General features: G+C 40.0%; 1 protein-coding gene across 1 annotated transcript in view; it reads left to right on the forward strand.

Moving 5' to 3' along the window:
• The window catches only part of LOC136881272 (ATP-binding cassette sub-family G member 4), a 409,011-nt gene that overhangs the window by 350,642 nt on the left and 32,047 nt on the right, over nucleotides 1-26,322 (forward strand). The window contains exons 4-7 of the mRNA XM_068229125.1: nucleotides 368-485; nucleotides 3,266-3,455; nucleotides 10,162-10,307; nucleotides 15,325-15,563. Of these exons, the coding sequence (XP_068085226.1) occupies nucleotides 368-485; nucleotides 3,266-3,455; nucleotides 10,162-10,307; nucleotides 15,325-15,563 (693 nt within the window). The remainder of the gene's footprint in view (nucleotides 1-367; nucleotides 486-3,265; nucleotides 3,456-10,161; nucleotides 10,308-15,324; nucleotides 15,564-26,322) is intronic.

Here is a 26,322-nt window from a genome sequence, read left to right on the forward strand (position 1 = left end):
GACCTTCAGTTCAGAGGGACCTGGATTCGATTTCCGGTCGAGCCGGAGATTTTGGTTGCGCCTGGTTAATTCCTCTGACTCGGCGGCTGGATGTTTGTGTTAGTATTGATACCCGTGGCGCTACCAATCACTGCATAAACCTTTAGTAGTGAATACATCGCTCCACATAGGTTTGGCACCATGCAGGGCATCCGGCTTAAAGCTAGGTCAAATACACACGTAGTGAACACCCCCAAATAATTTGAAAAGACGCGGAAGAATAAGAAGAAGAAGTAGGAGAATGCATATTCTCTAAATCAGAATAAATATGTATATGGTGATTTATGTTCGTGCGCCCTTGATCTCATATTTGCTGTGTGTGTTCCAGGGTTCAACACCATCCTAAAGGGAGTTAATGGTAAATTCCGCTCAGGAGAACTGACAGCTATCATGGGACCATCAGGGGCAGGCAAGTCTACCCTCATGAACAGCCTAGCGGGTTACAAGTAAGTATGACCTTTTTCTTTCTTTTCTTTTTCGGATTCTGAGGGAAAGTGTATCAAGTTGAGAGTGATTTCATTTCCCTGGCATTTTATAAAATGTACCATCTAAAGGGTTATTTAAAGTGAACGGACAAGAAATGGTGAGATAATATACAACGAAAAAAAAAACAATATTTTTACGTCGCACCGACACAGATAATTCTCACCTCGATGATTGAACAGGAAAGGGATGAGAGTGGAAATAAAGAATTGACCATGGCCTTGATTATACAGTAGTACAGTCCCTGCATTTACCTGGGGCCTATTCCACAAAAGTATGGTCTTGTACATTACAAGTAAATTCTCTAGTAACTAGTACATATACCAGAGTTTCTGTTCCACAAAAGAATTTTCTACAGTTGTACTTTACTACTCCATACTTACAAATTATCAGTGAATTTTTATAGGTATGTTCCACAAAAGTACTAGTACTTGTAACTTACTAGTGAATTGGGAAGTATTCTCTACCAGTGAAAGGACAATAATATATAAATATACTAGTGCTATTTAAATAACTTATACTTATTTCAGATACATTTTGATAAATATCTGGTCTAGCAGTAGTGATAGTGATGGTAATGAAAATGAAAACTACCGTCTGTATAGGGAAAGAATAAACTGCCAGTTTAACACTATTTGAATACAATGAGCGTTTTAGGTTACGCACAATACAAGTGGAAGAACTTTTGATGGATGTTGGGCATAGGTTGAAACATCCTAATAACAGAAATAAATCTATCTCTGCTAAGCAACAGTTAGACCTACTAACAACACTCCTTTGACTAGGAAATGGTGGTCAGTACCATGGTATTGTACATATGCATGGTATGGCAAAATCTTCGGTCTGTAGGTCAATACATTCTGTGGTAGCTGAAATAAATTATATAAAATTTCCTCAAATTGTTCGTTGACCTGAAAATACTGAACAAACATGTTCCAAGAAAGGACATTCCTGGAATCATTAATTCCAAGTAATTCCAATCATTAATCCAACTTTTCCCCTCAAAAGATCCATGAGCTTTTCCAAATCAAATATTTCCATCCAACCCTTTATTTTGCCTTGCTTTTTCAGACTCTCGCTGAATGCACCGAAATGAATATCTTTCCTTCAAAATGAATAACTTCCTTTCCTTGACACCATTTTAACAATTCATGCAGAGTGTGCAATTTTGTAACAATTAAGTTCGGCGGCCGAATGTCGTTATTAGCGGCATCTGATTCCAAATGACAGAGCAAGGTGGGTATGTCAGACTATCGTGGAACATTGCGAGAATCGTGGAAGAAGAGAATGGGTGATAATAACGGAGTAATTTCCTATCATCAAAGAAATAAACTGAAAAATAACATTGTAGCATTGAGAACTTCACAGAAATATTAGAGTTCTTTGAATCTTTGCTACATAAGTTTACTTAAAATACGATATTAAGATAAATGAGGTAAGCATAATCTAATTCAACGAATGGAATACGAAGATAAACAGCTGATTCATGCTATGAAGTAGTATGTTGTCACTTGTAAAACTTGTAACAATTCACTAGTAATATACAAGAGACTATCAATCTTTTGTGGAACAGAAATGTACAACTCCATACATTACAAGAACCCACACTAGTAACTTGTAATGCACTAAGACTTATGGTGTGAAAAATGGGAAATCATGGAAAATGATCTTCAGGGCTGCTGACAGCCCTGACAGTTACATAAGCCAAGCTGTGCAGTAGCTCATTCAGCAAATGGAAAAATAGCTTCCTGACTTTTTTAAAAAAATTTAACTAACAACTTGTTTAAAATGTACACGTTGAAGTAATTAGGTATCAGGTCCAGAACTTGTAAGGTCACTGATGAAGAGAACGGTGGGGTTCTCGAAACATGTTCGACATGTTTAATATGGATTGAAGAACTTGTTAATAGTATTTAATAGTAATGACAAACCATAAATAGATCTTTTCCAGTGATTTCAGTGTTACTTAGAATTTAGCTACCTCGGATCTCAAGTGCAAAACAGAAATTAGAAGGCTTGCAGTGCAGTGCCCAACCTTACAAAGATATGGTCTGACAGGCAGATAACAAAAACACAAAGAAGCAGCTTATGGAAACTCCAGTGTTCTCCATATTCTTGTGCGGTGCAGAACCCTAGACACTGAAGGGATCTGATGTGAAACGAATTACCGTCTTTGAAATATGGTGCTGGCGGCGGTTGTTCCGCATCCCATGGACCGAAAAAAAAATGAACCTGTCCATTTTAAATGTACTTGGCATTTTTATCAGGCTTGCTGTAATTTGTCGACGACACATTCTAGAGTACTTCAGTCATGTGGTTGGTGACCACGGGGCCCTTAGCTGAGTCCTCACATTGCCTCCACTTACTTGTGTCAGGTTCCTCACTTTCATCTATCCTATCCGACCTCCCTTGGTCAACTCTTGATATTTTCCAACCCCGATGGTATTAGAGCACTCAAGACTCAAGGGAGTCCTTCATTTTCACGCCCTTCGTGGCCCTCGTATTTCTTTGGCAGATACCTTCATTTTTTGAAGTGTCAGATCCCTTCCATTTTTTCTCTCCGATTGGTGTTATACAGAGGATGGTTGCGTAGCAGTACTTCCTCTTAAAACAATAATCACCACCACCACCTCAGTTTGGTACTGTTCACAATGTTGATTTTATGCAATGTTAATTAGTACAGTGTCTTTCAGACAACATTCTGTTATACTATTTTCTTAAATTATAATTTATTTACTTCTAGGACTTCTCATCTGACTGGATCGGTGAGGATTAACGGGAAAGAACGTCAGCTACGGAGGTTTCGTAAGATGTCATGTTACATCATGCAGGATGATCAACTGTTGCCACACCTGACAGTCTTGGAGGCTATGAACATCTCAGCAAATCTCAAGTTGGGCAAAGACACGTCCAGAGCAGAGAAGAAGGTTGTGGTAAGTAATTTATTATACATAGTACTTCATTTCATCGATCCTTTTCTTTTTTGTATTACACTGACTGACAGAGCAAATGCAACACCAAGAAGGAGTGGTTCGAAAGGGATGAAAGTTGGGGAGAAAACAGAGACGGCACGGACGAATAATTGATGTTTATTTCAAACCGATATGCAGGTTACACAATGTGCACGGCATCGACTCAGTAGGATGTAGGACCACCGCGAGCGGCGATGAACGCAGAAACACGTCGAGGTACAGAGTCAATAAGAGTGCGGATGGTGTCCTGAGGGATGGTTCTCCATTCTCTGTCAACCATTTGCCACAGTTGGTCGTCCGTACGAGGCTGGGGCAGAGTTTGCAAACGGCGTCCAATGAGATCCCACACGTGTTCGATTGGTGAGAGATCCGGAGAGTACGCTGGCCACGGAAGCATCTGTACACCTCGTAGAGCCTGTTGGGAGATGCGAGCAGTGTGTGGGCGGGCATTATCCTGCTGAAACAGAGCATTGGGCAGCCCCTGAAGGTACGGGAGTTCCACCGGCCGCAGCACATGCTGCACGTAGCGGTGGGCATTTAACGTGCCTTGAATACGCACTAGAGGTGACGTGGAATCATACGCAATAGCGCCCCAAACCATGATGCCGCGTTGTCTAGCGGTAGGGCGCTCCACAGTTACTACCGGATTTGACCTTTCTCCACGCCGACGCCACACTCGTCTGCGGTGACTATCACTGACAGAACAGAAGCGTGACTCATCGGAGAACACGACGTTCCGCCATTCCCTCATCCAAGTCGCTCTAGCCCGGCACCATGCCAGGCGCGCACGTCTATGCTGTGGAGTCAATGGTAGTCTTCTGAGCGGACGCCAGGAGTGCAGGCCTCCTTCAACCAATCGACGGGAAATTGTTCTGGTCGATATTGGAACAGCCAGGGTGCCTTGCACATGCTGAAGAATGGCGGTTGACGTGGCGTGCGGCGTGCGGGGCTGCCACCGCTTGGCGGCGGATGCGCCGATCCTCGCGTGCTGACGTCACTCGGGCTGCGCCTGGACCCCTCGCACGTGCCACATGTCCCTGCGCCAACCATCTTCGCCACAGGCGCTGCACCGTGGACACATCCCTATGGGTATCGGCTGCGATTTGACGAAGCGACCAACCTGCCCTTCTCAGCCCGATCACCATACCCCTCATAAAGTCGTCTGTCTGCTGGAAATGCCTCCGTTGACGGCGGCCTGGCATTCTTAGCTATACACGTGTCCTGTGGCACACGACAACACGTTCTACAATGACTGTCGGCTGAGAAATCACGGTACGAAGTGGGCCATTCGCCAACGCCGTGTCCCATTTATCGTTCGCTACGTGCGCAGCACAGCGGCGCATTTCACATCATGAGCATACCTCAGTGACGTCAGTCTAACCTGCAATTGGCATAAAGTTCTGACCACTCCTTCTTGGTGTTGCATTTGCTCTGTCAGTCAGTGTATAATAATAATATACGGTCTGTGTCTGATTTAATGAAATTGCCCTTCTAATACTGTATATGAACATACTCACTTGATTTTATAGACTTCCAGACTTCCTTTCAAATTGTGTATTTCATACAGGCTTTCTCTCTGTATGAAACTCACGTGTACGAAACTTGAAACACTGTAAAGAAAGACTGTAACACATGTGAAACTTACAGCAGTGCAAATTAGGGTATGACAAGTAAGTGATTTGAATTACACAGTGCATTTTGCATTCTTGGGTCCAGTAGGGGTCTCTGGACTCTCACGTAAGGTGTAGAAACATAGGGCTGATAAGGGGCTAAGTAATTAGGGTATTGGACTCAACGTGTAGTACACTTCAGATGCTGATGGAATGAGAGATGAGGAAATAGGACCATCAGGCAAGTCGTAAACAGAGTTTAATCCAGTACATATTTTTTCTTCAAGAATCAGTATGCTTCATTGTGCTGAAAGGATGCAGTATAAAAAGCAACTGATCTTGAAAAGGGAATAAGATGGTGGTGGTGATTATTGTTCTAAGAGGAAGTACAACTAGGCAACCATACTCTACATAACACCAAAAAGAAAAAAAAATGGAAGGGATCCGACACTTTGAAAACTGAAGAGATCAGCCAAAGAAAGACCAGGGCCACGAAGGACATGAAAATGGAAGACTCTAATACCATTGGGGTTGGAAAAGAATTGACCAAGTGAGATTGAATATAGTATATATGAAAGTGAAGAGCCTGGCACAAGTCAATGGAAGTAATGTCAGGACTCAGCTAAGCATCCCGTGGTCACCAACCTACATTTCCTAGTTGAGAGACCCTGGGGGCGAAAAGGGATGAATGGACTTTTGCACCATGCTAATGCTTCTTGTATGGGATGTAATGCCATAACCAAGATGTGAGTGTGGAAGTAGTAGACCAAAGACAACCGGACACATTGAAAATCCAATAGTGGACCACGAACTGTGAAAACACTACAGGATGACAAAGTACGCATGACAGTAACAGATCAAACAGCTTCGTCACAAGTGATGGCAGAATGATGAAACACCAAAAATAAAACCAAACCTCATGGTGCATCAGCCTACCAAGCAACCTCTGCTCAATCACAAGGCCTGCAGATTATGAGGTGTCATGTGGTCGGCAAAACGAGTTCTCTCAGCTGTTATTCTTGGCTTTCTAGACTGGGCCACCATCTCACCATTAGATAGTTCCTCAATTGTAATCACATAGGTTGAGTGGGCCTCAAACCAGCCCTCAGAATCAGGTAAAAATCCCTGACCTGGCTCGGAATTGAACCTGGGACCTACAGGTAAGAGGCAGCCACACTACCTCTATACCACAATGATGGGATACAGTAACACTGTGTATGACAAAATAAACAACACTGAAATGTTATTTAATTGTGTTGCCACAGTGTTCAAAATGTGTACCATCACATGCTACCTATTGTCCATAATATTTCTGAAGACATAAAACTTTTTGATGAGCAAAGTTTGCGGTAAGGACTCAAAGAAGTGACATCTCCTCATGTAATTCTTACAATGATTTTTCTCAACATACGGTACCCCATCTGTAGGCATCTGGGGCTATGAGATCTAGGGAGTAGAAAGGGGTACAGGTGTGGAGTTCTATGAAAAATTAGGCCATCTCCAAAGTATTGTAGCAGGAGGGTTATTTTGTGGTCATCCTGTAGTGTGTTCACAGTTCGTGATCCTCTACTGGATTTTCAATGTGTCCTGCTGTCTTTGGTCTACTGCTTTCACCCCCCTGTGGGTGCGGGTGGTAGAATAACACCCACGGTATGCCCTGCCTATTGTAAGAGGCGACTAAAAGGGGCCCCAGGGGCTCTCAACTTGGGAGCGTGGGTTGGCGACCACAGGGTCCTTAGCTGAGTCCTGGCATTGCTTCCACTTACTTGTGCCAGGCTCCTAACCTTCATCTATCCTATCCGACCTCCCTTGGTCAACTCTTGTTCTTTTCATACCCCGACACTATTAGGTTTACGAGGGCTAGGGAGTCTTTAATTTTCATGCCCTTCATGGCCCTTGTCTTTCTTTGGCCGATATCTTCATTTTTTGAAGTGTTGGACCCCTTCCATTTTTTCTCTTTGATTAGTGTTATGTAGTGGATGGTTGCCTAGTTGTACTTCCTCTTAAAACAATAATCACCACCACCACCACCTCTACTGCTTCCACACTCACATCGTGGTTATGGCATTACATGGTGTGGGTTGTGGACAACATTCAGTTGCAATACTGTGATCTGGTTCGCTCATCCCTGTCTGCTAGAATCTGAGCAACTTGAATCATCATCATCATCACCATATTTCTTTGCTCCAGCGAGCCAGGTGCAGTTGTGTGTGAGCCTCCTCCAGTTAGTCTTGTCCATCCCCAGATATTGTTCATATATGCAACGCCAGTTTACATCTCTAATTTCAAGGTCCTTCTCCCAAACATCACGAGGTCTTCCTCGTGGTTTCTTTCCAGGAATACTGTCATAGGATATAAACTTAAATGCTCAAGGAGTCCTGTGTGGAGCAATTCTTTTCATGTGACCATACCATTGCAATCTCTTCACTTCAAGGCTCTCCAGCAAGCTTCATTCCAATCCAAGCTGCTGTCGGATATTCACATTCCTTATTTATTTATTTATTTTCTTTTTTTTTTTTTTTTTTGTAGAGACCGAGCTCGATAGCTGCAGTCGCTTAAGTGCGGCCAGTACCCAGTATTCGGGAGATAGTAGGTTCGAACCCCACTGTCGGCAGCCCTGAAAATGGTTTTCCGTGGTTTCCCATTTTCACATCAGGCAAATGCTGGGGCTGTACCTTAATTAAGGCCACGGCCGCTTCCTTCCCACTCCTAGCCCTTTCCTGTCCCATCATCGCCATAAGACCTATCTGTGTCGGTGCGACGTAAAGCAACTAACAAAAAAAAAAAATTTTTGTAGATGAGAATGGAGGAACTTCAGTTTTGTTGCCTGAAGATGACTCTTTGTTGATCCAGTAACTTAAATGCAGTATGAAAATATGCACAGCTCTTTAAACACCTACTGAATAGAACTACGACCCAAGCCGAGTTTCAATGATGTTCGTCGTGTACAACGCTTTGGAGACTGTAACACCTGTTGGACAGGTCGTCCATGATTCTCATTTGTGGTGACTATTCTTTAGTATCCTGTTTTCCCCTTTTCATTGACATAAGACTGATCCTGCACGACAGCTAACATTGTTCTGTTATTTGGCACTGGCTCATTAAATAGCTGCATATACTGTTCTTTAACATGAAGCAAACTTGGCCCATTCTGGCTTTCCACTCAGTATAACTGGAAGTAATGTTCCACAATAAAGACCTCCTTTGTTGTGAGAACCATAATTGCAGAAATCATCACAACACTAAATTCACAATATGCCAAATTATTATCTTATTATTTATTTACATATTTTACGTCCACATTGGAGCACTTAAATCAATACATTTGAGTTAATTTCTATAATAATAAAAGGAAGTGTTTTGTCGGTGTGTGTGTGTGTGTGTGTGTGTGTGTGTGTGTGTGTGTGTGTGTGTGTGTGTGTGTGTGTGTGTGTGTGTGTGTGTGTGCGTGCGCATACACGTAATATCCAGCCAAATTTACAACATGCAGAGATCTGATTATTTTTTTAAATTTATTTTACGTTGCACCGACACAGATAGGTCTTATGGCGACAACAGGATAGGAAAGACCTAGGAGTGAGAAGGAAGCAGCCATGCCCTTAATTAAGGTACAGCACCAGCATTTGCCTGGTGTGAAAATGGGAAACCACGGAAAACAATCTTCAGGGCTGCCGACAGTGGGGCTCGAACCCATGATCTCCCGGATGCAAGCTCACACCTGCGCACCTCTAACCGCATGGCCATCTCGCCTGATCTGAAATGTTTTAACATGGGTAGATGAAAGGGGGTCCAAAGCATCTCAAACCTGGATTCTTCATTTTTGCGTTTGTTGGGGAGTTATGAATGAAAAACCTGTGGAAAATGTGTGTTGGAATATGACAGTCCAACATGCTGTCACCAGGATTAAATAATGTATAGATTCATTGTTGTTAGGCAACGTATATAAAATAGAAAATACAAGTTGAGGAGCCATTTTAAACCTATGGCGTAGGAAGCCATTTTCGGTCCCCACCACGAGGAGCCACATTCAGTCCATAATATTTGGAAACATTTGTTTGTGTGTATATGTGATGCCCAGCCAAATCCATGACACGCAAAGATCAGAACTGTTTAACACAGACGTAGACTCTCAGTCAAGAAACTGATGCTGAATATTGTTGAAGCCACCACCATGACTGGACATGCCACGGGCAAAGTAGTATTCATTCCTCGGATTAAGATCATCCCTTTGGATATTCCATTTCAATTTAGATGTCTGCAGTTCCCCATTCATTTGAGTTTCACTATGTGCAATAACAAGGCTCAAGGACAATCGCTTAAAATTGTAGGACTAAGTCTTTGGAAACCGTGCTTCTCCCATGGTCAATTGTACGCAGGTAGTTCAAGAGTTGGAAAGCCAAACACACTATACATCTTAGCTGCAAATGGAAGGACGCTCAGTATAGTTTATCCGGAAGTTCTATAAGGAAAAGATAGTTTTTATCTATAAAATATGATCTTTTGTATTGTTTTAATATTATCTGTACCATCCACCAATCCAGTTTATTAAGTAATGAAACTAACAATATAATTAAAAATATGATAACATAATTCATTCAGTTTATGTACAAACGATGTATGCTAATAAATGCTTGTAAATGAATGATTGAAAAACATGTAACGGTTGAATTAATAAATGCGGGTGAAGCCGCGGGTTCATGCTTGTATACAATAAATAAATACTTCATTTTTTGAGTGATGACTGTTGTATATTTTTTCTTCTCACTTTGATAGTTATCAATATCTTTCTTATCAACAGAGGATAGTGACCATGTGGTTTTTCAGCTTATTAAAACAATCACAACCACCACTAACAGTTTTCAGTAGTACTCCAGTAATACCTTCACAGATATATTGTCCCATGAATACTGATAATGTAATATTACCCATAAAGGTTCTCCATAATTGAAATTCACTTCATCCTCTATGAATAATATTCTATCTATAGATCTGACGGTTACAAAGAAGTTTATATTTGAGACTTACAGTTGTCCCCTGTGTTTACATCATGTTTACAGGTAGAAGAAATACTGGAGATGCTTGGCCTAGCGGAGTGCAGCAATACTCGTACCTCTAACCTGTCTGGTGGTCAGAGGAAAAGACTGTCCATTGCCCTTGAATTGGTTAACAACCCACCTGTCATGTTTTTTGATGAACCAACAAGGTAAGTCAAGTGTAATATTACTACGCTATGAATTTTAGGAGGTAAACCATTTATTTATTCTTATGGAATAAAAGTATTAACATTATTGTACATGTTTACAATTAAAACTCTGATTTTATGTGATCTAACAGATACACAGAGATTGATTCACTAGGGAAGAAATAAATAAGAATATACTGTATTTTCATCTTTGGTTAGGATTATCACAAAGCTTGAAGCTACATAGCGTTTGAATCTACCCAACCTCTGACTCAGTCTAGTGTTAAAAAAAAAATGCATATATGTAACTATTGAAACTGCAGCAAATTCAATACATGATTTAACCCCACAGTGCACGCCACTTGCTAATGCAGGAGGACGCCACTACCTACCTTGAGTTAGGAGCGTAAAACATGCGATATTGGTAGTGCTCTAACTTGAGTTTCAGCCTGTATGCACAATTTTGGTATGATGTAATATATTCATTCTACTCTACATCATTAAATACCTCCCTTTGAACTACTTTAGTGGGCACCTGGGATGCAAGCGTGTGGCTTAAATCACGCATCTGGCTATCGCCTCCACTTTCTGCATTCATTTCTGCTGCATCATCATCATCAATAAACTATTATAAAGATTAAGATCACTGCCACATTGTCAATGTAACTGTAACTGTTGTTCAAAAGCAAAGTAATATTCTCTCTCCAGTGCTAAAATTTGTAGATTTCAAGTTGTTAAGAAGAAAGCCATATTTTCCACTGTCAACTTAGTTAATGTAACTTTTCAGTTTGTTTAAAACCTAATTATAACACATATAACATATCTGTAAAAGGAAATACACAACGCAATGTCCTAACCACTAGACAGAAACATTCTCATTGAAAGAAGTTCACATAAATAATAAATATGCAACCACATGTTAGCAACTCAAGGTGATTCTGGGAGACCAAAGGGAGGGCTAGCATGTCTATTATCAACTAGAATGTCAATTTTCAGTTTACTGTATAAGACAGACAATATTTTAATGATCAAAACAGCATCCTTATCCGTGATGTGCGCCTATTTTCAACCTGAATGGAGAGAACACGACATTATAAATGAACTGATGTTAGGTATCTCTAAACTGGGAAAAACAGATCATCTTATAATTGCTGGGGACCTAAACTGCCATATAGACGCGTTGCAAACAAAAAAAGGCGGAGATGGTAGTAAATTACCTGGAGACAGAGGGATTTTCGTTACTAAACAAGAAAAATGAGAAAACATACATAGGCCCAAATGGAAGCAGCACTATTGATCTTATATTCAGCAATAAGATAGGTCCCAAGGAAGTGAGGCCATCAGTACTAAAAGAAATAGGAATAAGGAAACACCTACCAGTAGAAATAGTCATAACAGGAAACTTTGATTCGTTAATCAAAACCAACCATAAGAAGTTGCCGCTGCGGAAAATCGATGAGGATAAATTAGAGGCCCGTTCTGTATTAGTACCAATGATCTTGAATGAAATACATAGTGGTGACTTAAATGGGTCCTTTCAACACATAGAAGATATAACTAAGCAAACATTGGTTCCACAAGATAACAAAGAAAAGAAGTCTAAACCATGGTTTAACCATGTCTGCTACAAATCCAGGAAAGAAGCATTAGATGCCCTTCATAAAGCCCTGGAATTTCAAACACCATAAACACTTGCAGAATATTCCAAAAGAAGGAAACACTATAAAGCAATAATTAAAGATGCAAAGGAAAAATTCCAGAAAACGTCAGAAGAAAATATGATCAAGAAAGCAGAAGAGGAACCATTTTCAATCCTGAAGCAGAGACAACCAAAATATACAAGGCAGATCCCACTAGAAATCTGGGAAGATCATTTCACTAAACTACTACAAGCAAAGGAAACTCGAGACTTGACAGAAGATAGTGACTGGGATACAGCACCAATTGAATTATTCACAGTTGACGAATTAGAAGAAGTCGTCCATGAGAATAAGACTAGGAGAGCAGGTGGTCCAGATAACATACTCTACGAACATATCAAAGACATTTGGGCAACCCTAAAAGAACCTGTCACGGAACTTATGAACCAATGCCTCAAACAAGGAAAAATACCAGACAAATGGCGGGAATCAACTTTAAAAGTGATGTACAAGGTAAAGGAGATGTGAGTGATCCGAACACCTACCGTGGAATCACTCTTGAATGCACATTACTGAAGGTTCTTACAAAAACACTGACAAATCGATTGAGGGATATAGTAGATGACAAAATACTGGAAGAACACTTCGAATTTAGAAGAGGCAGATCAACAATCCAGGCAATCAATTGCTTGCTTGAAGATATACAAGAAGCACTCAGATTGCAGAAAGGAAAGCTCTATGCAGTGTTTATAGATTTCCGCAAAGCCTTTGACTCCACAAGCAGGAGCCTGATCCTTTAGAAACTGGAAGAGATAACAGGGAAAAACTGTTACACAAAGCTTATTAAAAATATATTATCAGAAAAGTATGTGAGAATATGCGATGATTTAGCACAGTCAAAACCAATCCTTCAGACGGTAGGGGTCCTTCAAGGAGATCCTCTGAGTCCACTTCTTTTTAATGTAATAACATGTGATGTTACAGAAGTAACTGCTACGATTCGTGCAAAAATTTATCTATACGCTAATGACATGGTAATTGTATCGCCATATCTAGATGAACTTCAAAAAGCAGTCACCAATCTGACAAATTGGTCAAAAGAAAACAATTTAGAAATTAACGATCAGAAGACAGTAGTCATGGTTTTTAGAAGACGAGGAAGAAGAGCAGCATCAGACATAATACGCTACGAAGGTTCACCTTTAAGTATTGTCAATACATTTCAGTATCTCGGAATGACTTTTCAGGCAACTGGAACCATGTTTACAGCTCACATAAAGGAAAGGACTCTGGCTGAAATTATAGCAATAAATGACATAGATCACCTTAGTCAACTGTCAATCAAAATGGCCTTGAAACTCTTCTGCCTCAAAGTTATTCCAAATGTCACTTATGGCATTGAAACAATTTGGACCTTCCTGAAAAAGATCTAAAAGAGATAGAAAGGGTGAAAGCAATTTTCCTTAAAAGAGCCCTATGCATATCTAAATACACACCCTCTAGACTTGTGTATGAACTGACCCAAGAACCTTTCTTCATTGAGGACTTGCGACATACAATGACTCTACAATCAACAAAGGCATATCAAGAGCTTTTACATGATTTAAAATTAAAGAAGACAAAAATTTGGAGTGATTTCTATATAAGGGATGCAGTGACAACAGTCAATTGGTGTCAGAGTTGCTTTGACCTCAGACATACAGTGATCCGTGCAGCTGTCCATGCCTTCCATCACAAGGCATGTGTTGTACCTAGATTTCATGATCCGAACCATGACTGTGTATGTCGATGGTGTGAAAAGTTCTGTGGTCGTTACCACGCACTGGAGTGCCCAAAGAGACCGTGTTCTCTGACAAAACTTTGTAGTGATTAAGTTTATACCCCTGCAAATTGTGCGCTTTTCTGTGTAAATAAATAAAAAGAAAAAGAAATACACATTATCAAACAAAGAATGACATGTTTTGTTTTACAAGAACATCCTGAATTCTATCAAATCACTTTAAATCATGTGTGTATATATACAATATTGTTTATGTTATGTAAACTTGTCAGTGATTGAGAGTTGATGATGTTATGAACAAGTATTAACAAATAACGATTGCAGTAGTGTTGAACCGACCCCAACTTGGCAGATTTGATCCTGGCTCAGTCCGGTGGTATTTGAAGGTGCTCAAATACATCAGCCTCATGTCGGTAGATTTACTGGCACAGAATAGTTACTTGTAACATCTCTGAAAACCGTAAAAGTACTGTAGTTAGTGGGATGTAAAGAAAATAACATAATTAGTATTCAACCACCACCTTATTAACTTACAGAAATGTTTATGCACTTAGCTAAGTTTCTAATGGACAGTCAGCTACTACCTTCAGACAACTACTTGCGGACTCCTTGATGCATGTCGTACCAAACGTGGCAGTAACATTCCACTGACTGACTATTGTTGCTTGTTGAGGTGTGCTTTGTCTCTGCTAGATGGTATGCCCACTGCAATCTGTCAACGAAGGGGTGCACAACAGGTGGTGTTGGTTGTTTTTCTTGCTTTCATTTCCGTGATCTATGGACCACATTTGACAATCTTTGCATATTTTTACCCTTCTCTGCCTTCACTCTGTGCCAGTATCTTTTCATTCTTTCTCCTATTTCCTTCTTCTGTTCTTCTGTATAGGATCTCCCTGGTGTCTTCCCAGTCTCCTGGTAACCATGGAACTTTTTAACTAATTGTCTAAATTGATTTCTGTACATTATATCATCTTCTGTAACCCCCATCTTAGTCAAGCCAACCTCACTTCTCAAAAAATCTCTTCTTCCTCTTCCTGAAGAATTCAAAGATTCTCTTCATCTGTATGTTATTGTACATCCTCAACAACTGTCCATAGGACTGTACCCATCTCTTCCTTATCAATTCAACAACTTCTTCTGTTCTTTGATACAATTCTTTGTTAGATTTGAGTCTCTTCTCCCCATTTTATACATTTGGGCCTAGAATTTTTTCTGAACATTTTTCTTTCTCTCTGGACATCTTCAAGCTCACTTTACCTATCATATGCAATGTTTCTGCTGCATACAAGCATCCAGGTTTAACAACAGTGTCTAGATGCCTTAGTTTAGCTCAACACAATAGACCCTTTTTGTTGTAGGTGTTCTTCATCATTTGAAACACAATTTCTGTTTTTCTCACACGCACTTTAATGTCATTCTTTTCCGACCCATTCTCTTGCAGTTTTCCTTCAAATACTTAAAGCTCTTAACTCTAAATTCAACAGCTGAGGGGCCTCTTTAATAATAATAATAATAATAATAATAATAATAATAATAATAATAATAATAATAATAATAATAATAATAATAATAATAATAATAATAACAATAATAATAATAATCTGGTTATTTGTTTCAGTGGACTGGACAGTGCTTCTTGCTTCCAGTGCCTATCATTGCTCAAGTCTCTGGCCCGTGGTGGTCGGACCATCATCTGTACGATACATCAACCCAGTGCCAGGTTGTTTGAAATGTTCGACCACTTGTATATCCTGGCTGAAGGACAGTGCATCTACCAAGGAAGCGTCCAAGGGCTGGTTCCTTTCCTCTCTTCACTTGGTTTTGTCTGTCCTGGCTATCATAATCCTGCTGACTACGGTAAGTTCACAATACTTGGATTATTCGTTGGAAATGCTCTAATTAAAGCTGTATGTATGAGCTAGTAGGATTGTGGACACTCATAGTAAATTCACAGAGGCTCACAGACTGAAAAATGAAAGGTATAACACTATGGATGGACGGATGGATAAGCAATATCATAATATGTACATCCCAAGGGCTTCAATTTTGAAAGACGTATGTAGCAACTAGAGATTCTCTGTAGGAACATATCAAGAGACATTCAATTTTTTAATTATTTTTCTATTTGTTTTCCATTGCACTGACGCAGGCAGCTTTTATGGTGGCAGTGGGATAGGAAAGGGTTAAGAGTGGGAAGGAAGTGGCCGTGGCCTTAATTAAATTACAGCCCCAGCATTTGCCTGATGTGAAAATGGGAAACCATGGAAATCCATCTTCAGGGCTGCCGGCAGTGGGGTTCAAACCCACTATCTCCTGAAGACCTATCTGTGACAGTGTAACATAAAGCAAATTTTAAAAAATAATAGGAGAGACTCAATCTATGGTATTTGGAGACAGCAGTGTTGCAAAAGTACATCCAGCAGCATGCACTTCCATGATAGGGGCAACCTGAAAAATACCTGGCAGTAGGTATAAAATGCTTTTGGGTGTGGTGAGCTCATCATACTAATCTATATACTGTATATAAAAGAATAGTTTTGTCTGTACATTGCTCAGAATTTAAAAAGAATGGTATTTCTGTATCAGTTGTATCCACAGTAATAAGGAAATGCACTTTTTTGTGTGTATGTATACACATGAATCATGAGAAAATGGCTGAAGAGAATTCACTGAAAATTGGTATCTTAAGTCAGAGAATGAGGCACTATAATCTAGGCTATAAATCATTTTATTCATGCTGGTTGAAATGGTAGTTTACGGAAAGGCATCTAAAATTTAATTTTTAAATACCTATGTTATTAGTCCTATCAGAAATACTACATAACAAAAGTTATTGAGAATACAATTTTGTATCATTTATGTGTTACACAGTTTTACTGCATCAACTATATTAACCCGCGAGTGGTTGCTAGCCGAAATATAACGTGAGTGGTCGCGCGTGAGACTTTCCCTCACATTAAAATAAATATGACATTTTTCACAGTTTTGTGGGGCGTAAGGCTGAAATTTATTACTGAAATGAAACGCAAGTTCTACCTCGTATATTTTAGATAAAAATGAAATAAAGAAAATGAAATGGCGTATGGCTTTTAGTGCCGGGAGTATCCGAGGACAAGTTCAGCTCGCCAGGTGCAGGTCTTTTGATTTGATGTCCGTCGGCGATCTGCGCATCGTGATGAGGATGAAATGATGATGAAGACGACACATAAACCTAGCCCCCATGGCAGTGAAATTAACCAATCATGGTTAAAATTCCTGACCCTGTCGGGAATCGAACGTGACCAAAGGCCAGCATGCTAGTCATTTAGCCATGAAGCCGGATATAAAAATGAAATGATTAGCTGTTTATTAAAGACACAAATTGCTACTTAAAATAACATATGCAATGTACATAAAAATAACTTCCGTCCTGAAGTTGTAAAAAAATAATATCTCACACATACAGTGTATCTAGTAATATTTATGTAAAAAGCAAGGTTTCTGAACACAATAACACTTTCAAAAACAAGAAGTGCTCATAATACAAATACTATCGCGTACAACAGGAGTAAGTTTTCCGCTCCACTTCAAAATAACACCAACGCCATTAGTCACGCGATGAGACAAACTCTCACGCAGCGCGCACGGACATATAGGAACCTTTGTTCTGACTAGGGGAGGGGGTGCTTACCTTTCAAATGTGAATCGCTCTACTCATGAAAGTTATAAACTCAGCTAGAAGAGGGAAGAGTCACCTCCCTTTCATCACTGTGAAGTAATATCACAATAAAAAATAATGTGAGAGAAAATCTCATATAGCGACCACTCGCGGGTTAATAGAATTCATGAATTTAAACTTTTGTTGCTTAGTCCATATCAACGCCGAGTATTGTTAACGTGGAAATATTTTTCAATTGTGTTAACTGGTGATGGTTTTTGTCATAATTGCCTTAAGATATAAAACCATGTGGTCATCGCCCATATCAACAAGGAAAATTTTGAAGATTATTATAAAAAGTGAGAAACATTATAAAGGAGCGAGCGCTTGAAGAATAAGGCAACAGGGAGTCATGACAGAAGGAAGGACTCCTTTTACATCAGATGCCCTAATATCACAGAGCAGGAATGAAACGAAATGTGAAGGCCTGCAATATCAAAAGCTGAAAAAATTGATCCACAAAAACATTACATTAACCATTGTTGTAATGATGCTTTGTCTCTTCTGCTGCCACTCATCACTGATAGATGGGATATGGGCAGAAAGTACATAGAGAGTTAGATAACACAGCACATGCTATATGGTTGTCCCGTCAACTAGTAGACTAAAAGAAAATCAGATGTAAGGCTTTTCAGGTGTTTGTTCTATTAACCAGCGTTTCGTCTTAGGTCTGACACTAGACTCATCAGAGTGCGATAGTTAATAGAGCAAACGCCTGATTTTTTATATGCTCTATTGGTGGAAAAATATCTAATTCCCTTCATGGGAACTTAGAACTTCCAAACTAGTAGACTATTGACTGAGAATGAATCAAGGCCTCTGAAACATATAAGGTGTTCCCCAAAAGTGATGCACAGTTCCTAGTGATCTCATCCTGGGGGAAACTGTGAAAAATAGAAAACTGTGGAGGTCCTTGATTCACAACCTCATCCAGAAGACTGGAAAAGGGAAGTTAAGAAGCATATGAAGAAATGGAAATTTTCCTTCCTTTCTATTTCTCTTACTTTCCACACTGACCTATCATTGTATTTATCTTATTATGTGTTCCTTTTGATTCTCTTGTCTTCTTATATATGACTTATTTTTATTTATGGTTCTTCATGCAGCAGTTGCAGATTGCCAGTGACAGAGTATAGTACCAATACAATTATAACAATAACAGACCTTAAGCAGAAGCATAAAGTAATGCAGTTGTTTTTATTTTTTCATGGCTTCGACCTCTGTAGATCTTTTGCCATTACACAAGAATGTCCTTTATCCGGCCCTCATTAATCTGGATCAAAAATAATAAATATTTATTTTTACTAGTACAGTATTTGTTTTATGGCGTCGACTCTTCGTGAATGTCTTTTCCGCCAAGGATAGTTAAAGACAGGGACTGGAAGTAATTCGGCCACGATCAATCAAAGGTACCGTCCCGGCGTTCGCCTGTAATTGAGAATGGGAAACCATTGAAAACCATTCCCAGGATGGCCGAGGTGGGATTCGAACGCACGCTCTTCTCAATGCAATGCACTATTAATTCACTGATGGTGAATTCGAAAATGAGACCGACACTCCATCAGAAGAATCAATGACTCATGGAGAGGCAACAATGCAGCAGCTGGAAAAACTGACGGCCTATAAAGAATCCCAGACTGAAACCACACTGGCAGAACTGTTATTAGTAAAACGTCTTTGTGATTGTGCTGCGCGCAATTGCTATACAAATGTAAAACAGAAAAACCTCACACATTATTTTAGTGCATAAAACAGCCTTACATGCATGAAAAGTGTTCTGATATTTTTGTACAGTTGAAAAAAGGTATTACTGTACTGTACTTATGTTAATAGATTATATAACATGTACTGTATTTGTTTTTTAGTTTCTTCCAGATTATCTGGATCTTCGATAATCCGGATCAGTTCCGGTCCCACTTAATCTGGATAAACAAGATTCTTGTGTACTTTCACCATATGATAGAAACCTGCGTGTAAGTGGAATTGCGGAAGTGTAGAATGTTGAAAGTGAGGCACACCAAGAAATACTGAAGATCCAAACGACACAAACACCCAGTCCCCCGGCCAGGGATATTAATCATTACAATTAAAAAACCCTGACCCGGCTGGGAATCAAACCCGGGACCGCCGGGTGACAGAAAGACGCGTTGCCCCCTACACCGCGGGGCCGGACTATGTAATGCAATAACAATCAACTCATTACTTTCCAATACTCACAATGACAGGTCAGTGCAGGAATAGGGAGCAACCTGACAAACACAAAAACACAAAAGGACAAGATCAGTCTCTGCATCACCGGGCTGAGTGGCTTAGTCAGTTGAGGCACTGGCCTCTGTCCCCAACTTGGCAGGTTCGATACTGGCTCAGTCCGGTGGTATTTGAAGGTGCTCAAATACATCAGCCTTATGTCGGTAGATTTATTGGCACATAAAAGAATTCCTGTAGGACAAAATTTTGGCACTTCGGCATCTCCAAAAACCATCAAAAGTAGTTAATATAACGTGAAAACAATAACATTATTATTTATTATTGGTTTCTGGATCTTCATACGCTGCTGCTTTCACATAGATGGGCTCTCTCCTCATCAATTCCATTTCTTATACATCTCTTTCTTCTCACCTGCTATGAGTTTGTTTCTTCACAACTTCATTTACACTTCACACACCAAGAAATACTGAAGATCCATTAAGGTGGCCCTTCGATGATTGTTGATGCTTGCCCTCTCGATGAAGCTAGGAAGCAGAAATTGACTCATCAGGGGGCTGTAAAGGAATGTAGTAAAAGAAATTGAATCGATAAGGAGAGAGTCCATCTACCATTGTGAAGATGGCAGAATATGAGGATGCAGAGATCGTCCTTTTCCTTGGCATTTAATTCTATCATGCTTATTCTTGTTACAATAAGGTAATGTAGTTTGCAGATGGTATTGTAGTGTGGGGAGCAAACAGAGAAAAAATACAAGAGCAACATGATATATTGAGTGAGATTATAATGGAATGAAAATAAGTGTAGAAAAGAATAAGACAACAGTGTTGACTAGAGGAGAAAGGGAAGCAGCGGCAAAACTACTTGGAGTCATTTGAGTTAATGCCTACCCTAAGAAATACGATTAAACACAAATATCGTAACAAATTTATCTGCTGTTGTTATTGTATTAAATCACCAATAAACTCTTTTTGATATGTGCTACATGATGACAGCAGATGATGTGCTTTGCTGATCACCTCGCTAGATGGCGACAGCAGACTACTTGTTCTGGCAGGGAGGCAGTCTGTAATTTGTCTCACCCAGGACTTTTTGTTTTGTTTCCCTTCCATCAGCTTGGGGATTGGCGCGGTGTAGTGGAGGAAAGATAGGTTACTGCCTGCACTCCTCTCTCCACAAGGTCTAGACCCCAGAGAGACAAGCTTCCTTTGCTATTTGAGAGCGTAGTAACTCCCAGAGTGATGGTGACAATGATGTACCCTCTTGTTACGTGTGTGTTTTTCTTTTGAATTAGATGGAAATTCGTGCATTATCGGCTTTATTTGTAACAATTCAGACATGGACTGTTAGTTGTGTAAAACGAGCCAGACATCATCCGGTTGAAAATCTCGTTGAAATAATATGTGTTTTGAACTTTTTAAAATGTACACTGTTCTCATCTTGGAGTTACGAAGAGAAGTGTGAAGCCAAAAACAAAATCTGTATATCTAATTTGGATATTAAATATTTTGATGGTAAGGTAGCGAGAAAATTTAAATTTTCTACGAAAAAACTTTCTTACAAAAGCAGAGAAGCATCAAAATTCAAATAAACATATTCAGAATGAAGAGAGATTCCATTTACTGGGGCGCAGGAGGATAGAACATTCTTTATCTGAAGTGCAAGAATTCAAGCCCTTAAACATAACAAAGCCGTGAAACAAAATAGGCTTGTTGTTGAGAGATTTGTTGACATTGTATGGTTTTTGGGAAACAGGAGCTTGGATTTCAAGGTCATTTTGAAGGGGAAGACTCGATCAACAGGGGCAATTACCTAAAGTTGTTAGATCTTCTTTCAAAGAGGAACAGTACATCTGAGATCATTTCCAGTCCACATAGGGCTTTAAAGGCACATGAAGCAAAATACAGAAGGAATTAATTGATTCTGTAACTGCCAATAATTCAGGAGACAATCAAAGCAGAATTAGATTCTTGTGATTTCATTGGTATTCAGGTAGATGAGACATTAGATGTATCAAACAGACCTCAAGTTAGTGTAATATTCCAGTTCTGCTCAAAACAGAGTCCCACAGAAAGATTCATGAAAAAAAAAAAATGAAATGGCGTATGGCTTTTAGTGCCGGGAGTGTCCGAGGACAAGTTCGGCTCGCCAGATGCAGGTCTTTTGATTTGACTCCCTTAGGCGACCTGCGCGTCGTGATGAGGATGAAATAATGATGAAGACACCACATACACCCAGACCACGTGCCAGCGAAATTAACCAATTAAGGTTAAAATTCCCGACCCTGCCGGGAATCGAACCCGAGACCCCTGTGACCAAAGGCCAGCACACTAACCATTTAGCCATGGAGCCGGACAGAAAGATTCATAGACTTTTATGATGTTTTGAGTGATAAGACTGCATCAGGCTTATCAGAATTAATTGTTGATATTCTGCGAAAGTGGAGAGTGATTGATAAAGTCGTATGCCAAACATATGACGAGTGCTCCACAATGGCAGGAAGGCATGGGGGTGTTCAGCATTTCATTAAGCAAGTTTGCCCAAGGGCAATATTTCTACACTGTTATGCCTATAAGTTAAACCTCGTTCTTCTCCATTGCTCCAAAATAATAAAATCAGTCAGGCTCTTCATTCATAATCTGACAGCGTTTCAGTCATTTTTTAGTAGATCCTCAAGAAGAGCTCATCTTCTGGAATCCAAAGGATTCAGACTTCCACAAACATGCGTTATCTGTTGGAGCTTTCATTCAAGAGCAGTCCACACAATATTTTCACACTGTGATGATCTAAGACAGATTTTTGAAGACATTGAAGAGAATGATGATTGTTGGGACATTGAGTCGTACACTTAATCTGTTGGGTTGCTTGCCATACTACAGAAGGCCCAATTCATTTATTTGCTTTGTCTCTATAGAGAAATTTTTAATTATACAGACCATCCCTTTTCTCTCCTGCAACATACAAGCACATCTGATGTAATTCTGTGCAATACTGTGGTTAGAAAAACTACTGGTATCTTCAAGGACATGCGATCAGAAAATACAGTATCCTCTTGCATTGTTAAATGTCACAAAATAAATAACGAGGTAAATGTAGATGACAGGACATTCCAAACACTCAAAATGTTAACATATGAAGTTCTTGACACCTTATTTATGCAAATGGAAATATGATTTGGCAATTTTGAAAGCATCCAGTTTGTTGAGTTGTTGGATCCAACTCAGTTCATAGTTTACAAAGAGATCTTCTCTGCTATTAAACTGAACAATCTTATGAACATTTATCCCTTTTCTTGACACGGAAAGATAGGAAAATGAATTGGTTTACATTTTTCTGATATATAACAGGTAGAAAAACATTTGTCCCCTCAATAACTTTTACATTATATTGTCCTCAATGACCTCGAACTAGTGTATGTGGAAGTGTCAAAATGGAATTGTTTAATATTAACATTTCCTGTGACCACGGCTTCATCTGAAAGGAGTATGAGCATTCTGAAGAGGATAAAAACATACTTGTGTAATTCAGTGACAATGAAAGACTCAGCAGTCTTAGTACTGTTTGTATCGAGAAAATGTTTGTGAAGGAATTGACGAGTGATCAAGTATTGAAGGACCGTGTGATTGACAATTTTGCAATCAAGAAAACTCGACGTTTGGAACTACTCTACAAGAAACTTTAAGGCAAGATTTCCTGCCTACCCATTAATTAACTAATAGCTTTGCCACTGAAGGGAAGTGAAAGGAATTATAAAAATGAAGGGACAAAACCTTGAAATTATGGGGAGCTACAAGTATAGAGCTATCCATATAAATCTGAACTACACTCATGTTCATAAAAACCAGAACACCTTGAAAGACTACAGAGAGGAAGTTCATATTCACAGGACACGTGCATTAGTATGTTCTGAAGAAATTGTTAGCATTTGAACCATGTTTGCCCTCAGGTTCAAGGCCTACATCGATATATTGGCACACCACCACTGACTGGTAAAATGTGCCTATAAACCGAAGGTAGTGGATCATTGTGACTTGAACAGATGTGCATGATGCCTTGCAGATGTATGCAAGAATCGTACCATCAAATGGGTGAGTTTGAAAGAGGGTGCATTATTGGCATGAGAGAACTGATGCATCCATCCAAGAAATTGCTGCTCGTGTAGGACGAAGTGTGTCGGCAGTGCAGCGGGTGTGTACAGAATGGTTCACAAAAGGCTGTAGAACATGACGATATGGGTCTGGTCGCACCACCCAGACCACTCTCCAAGAAAATCAACACCTCATCCAAATAGCATTGCAGGACAGATTTACATCCTCCTCAGCTCTGGTGCAACAGTGGAACAGTGTAACACATCGTACACCATCAGAAGGGACAGTCCGTTGCCGTTTATTACAGTCTGGGTTACCGGTGCTTCGTCCACTTCTCTGCCTACCTTTCACTAATGTGCATAAACATTCTAGACTGCAATGATGTATGGAACGATGTCACTGGGGACAGGAATGGCAGCAGACAGTGTTTTTTGGATGAATCCAAGTTCTGTTTGTTTGAAGATGATGGCCGCATTTTGGTTTGCTGCAGACAGGGGGAGAGGCATCACAATGACTGCATTCGCACAAGACGTACAACACCAACTCAAGGCCTTATGGTGTGGGGTGCTATTGGGTACAATCACAAATCACAGTTGGTGCATGTCCATGGTACTGTGACCACTTTGACCTATATGAATGACATCCTGAGACCCGTAGCCATACCCTTTCTGCACGACACCCCAGACGCCATATTTTAACAGAACATGTTGCTGCACGAAAACGTGCCTTCTTGTTGTCACAGGATGTCAGACTGTTGCCCTGGCCCACCCGATCACCGGTCTTGTCGCCAATCGAAAATGTGTGGGATATGGTGAAACGACGGGTGCGGCACTGTGACCCAGTGCCAACCAGCAAAGATGAACTGTAGAATCAGGTGAATGCAGCATGGATGGCTATACCCCAGGATGCCATTTGCACCTGATATGCGTCAATGCCATCACACATGGAACAAGTTATCAGTGCCCATGGAGGACCCAGTGCCTACTAGGAAACAGGACACATGCCGAACCTAGGCGAATGAAATGCTAATGATTTCTGCAGAACATACTAATGAACATGTCCTGTGAATATGAACTTCCTATCTCTAGTCTATCAAGGTGTTCTGTTTTTTTTTTTTTTTATGAACATGGGTGTACTTTAATGAGTCATAACATATGAATCAATAATAGGACACATGTGCAACTTTGGGAGATGATAGCACACAATTGGGAGATTACATACATACATATATAAATGAGATAAGATAAAGTCCAGTGATCCAGGGGGGCAAGGGGGATGGGCACACTTTTTTTTAGATTCAGTGAGCAAAGAAACTGGTTACAATACTTTTGTTGGGAGATTCCTCAAAGCAAATGTTGGAAGTGCCCTCCACCAACATCCATACACAACTATACTCATTTCACCATATTCTGCGACGTTCTGCGTAGTATATCCTCGCCAGTGTTGCTTATTTCATGTCTAATGGCCTCACAGAGTTCAGCAGTTGTCTAAGGTCTATTTTTGTACACCCTGATTTTAAGAAACCCAAAAGTCTGGCGAGGTTAGGTCAGGTGATCAGGGAGAGGCACAAATTTTTGGAGATTATTTGGTCATAAAAGAAACTGATTATAAGCTGCATAGAAACGTTAGACGTATGACACGTTGCTCCATCTTGTTGGAAATAACCTGTCAGTTTGACATCATCCAGTTGCCACACAAATGTATTGAAGATGCCCATATAAACTGCAGTGTCTACACTTGTATCAAAGCAAATTGGGGCCAACAATCCTCGAAGCTGACACCATGCACCACACTCCAACACAATATTGTAATAGTGTTTTGTGGATGATATGGGGGTTTACAGCAGCCCAATATCTGCTGTTTTGTGTGTTGATACAACCTGACAGATGAAACCATGCCTTATCTGTAAACCAAATTATGGAGAGAATGTCTGGATGTTGAATAATAAACCCCTGGAACCATTTACAATAATGCATTCATTTCTCATGGTCTGCTTCTTTCAATGCTTGCATCATATGCACTCTGTATGGCCGCAACCCCGATTTCTTCGCAGCTCTTTGACATGTCATATGAAATGTCTGTCTCCTGGCTCAATTGACACAACAATTTCTTGGGAGAGTTCTCGAAGCATCTTCAAACATTATCAAAAGTCTCTGTAGTCAGTGATGTTCTATGTTTACGACTGTCACTGTTTAGTACACCAGTTGTCTCCAGCTTCCTCACAATCGATAAAAATGTTACCTTTGTTGGAACATCGTGCACATTGAATTCTCTTTGGAATGCCTGTTGTGTTGTAACCAATGATTCTGTCTTCTGGTGTGTTTTCACAATAAAAGTATGCTCTTGAAGTGTGTACTGTATGTTTCCATTACGACTGCCAGCTAAAGACTGTGAACGGATTATTAATTTGCAACAGTGCTCGTTATTGTTATGACAGTCAACAAAATTGTCAACAACGGGCAGTGATACTGATTCTCCCACAGCTGCTGAGATCAACAAAACAAATTTCTAGTTTCTACAGACTTTCAGAGGGAAATTATGACCTATTAAATTAGTTCATGTTTATATGGATCGCTCAAACTGATGCAGGATGCAGGATTGGACAAGGAGATGAGTAATAGGATTG

This window comes from Anabrus simplex, chromosome 9, assembly GCF_040414725.1.
Source record: "Anabrus simplex isolate iqAnaSimp1 chromosome 9, ASM4041472v1, whole genome shotgun sequence".
In the NCBI taxonomy this organism is placed as follows: domain Eukaryota; kingdom Metazoa; phylum Arthropoda; class Insecta; order Orthoptera; family Tettigoniidae; genus Anabrus; species Anabrus simplex.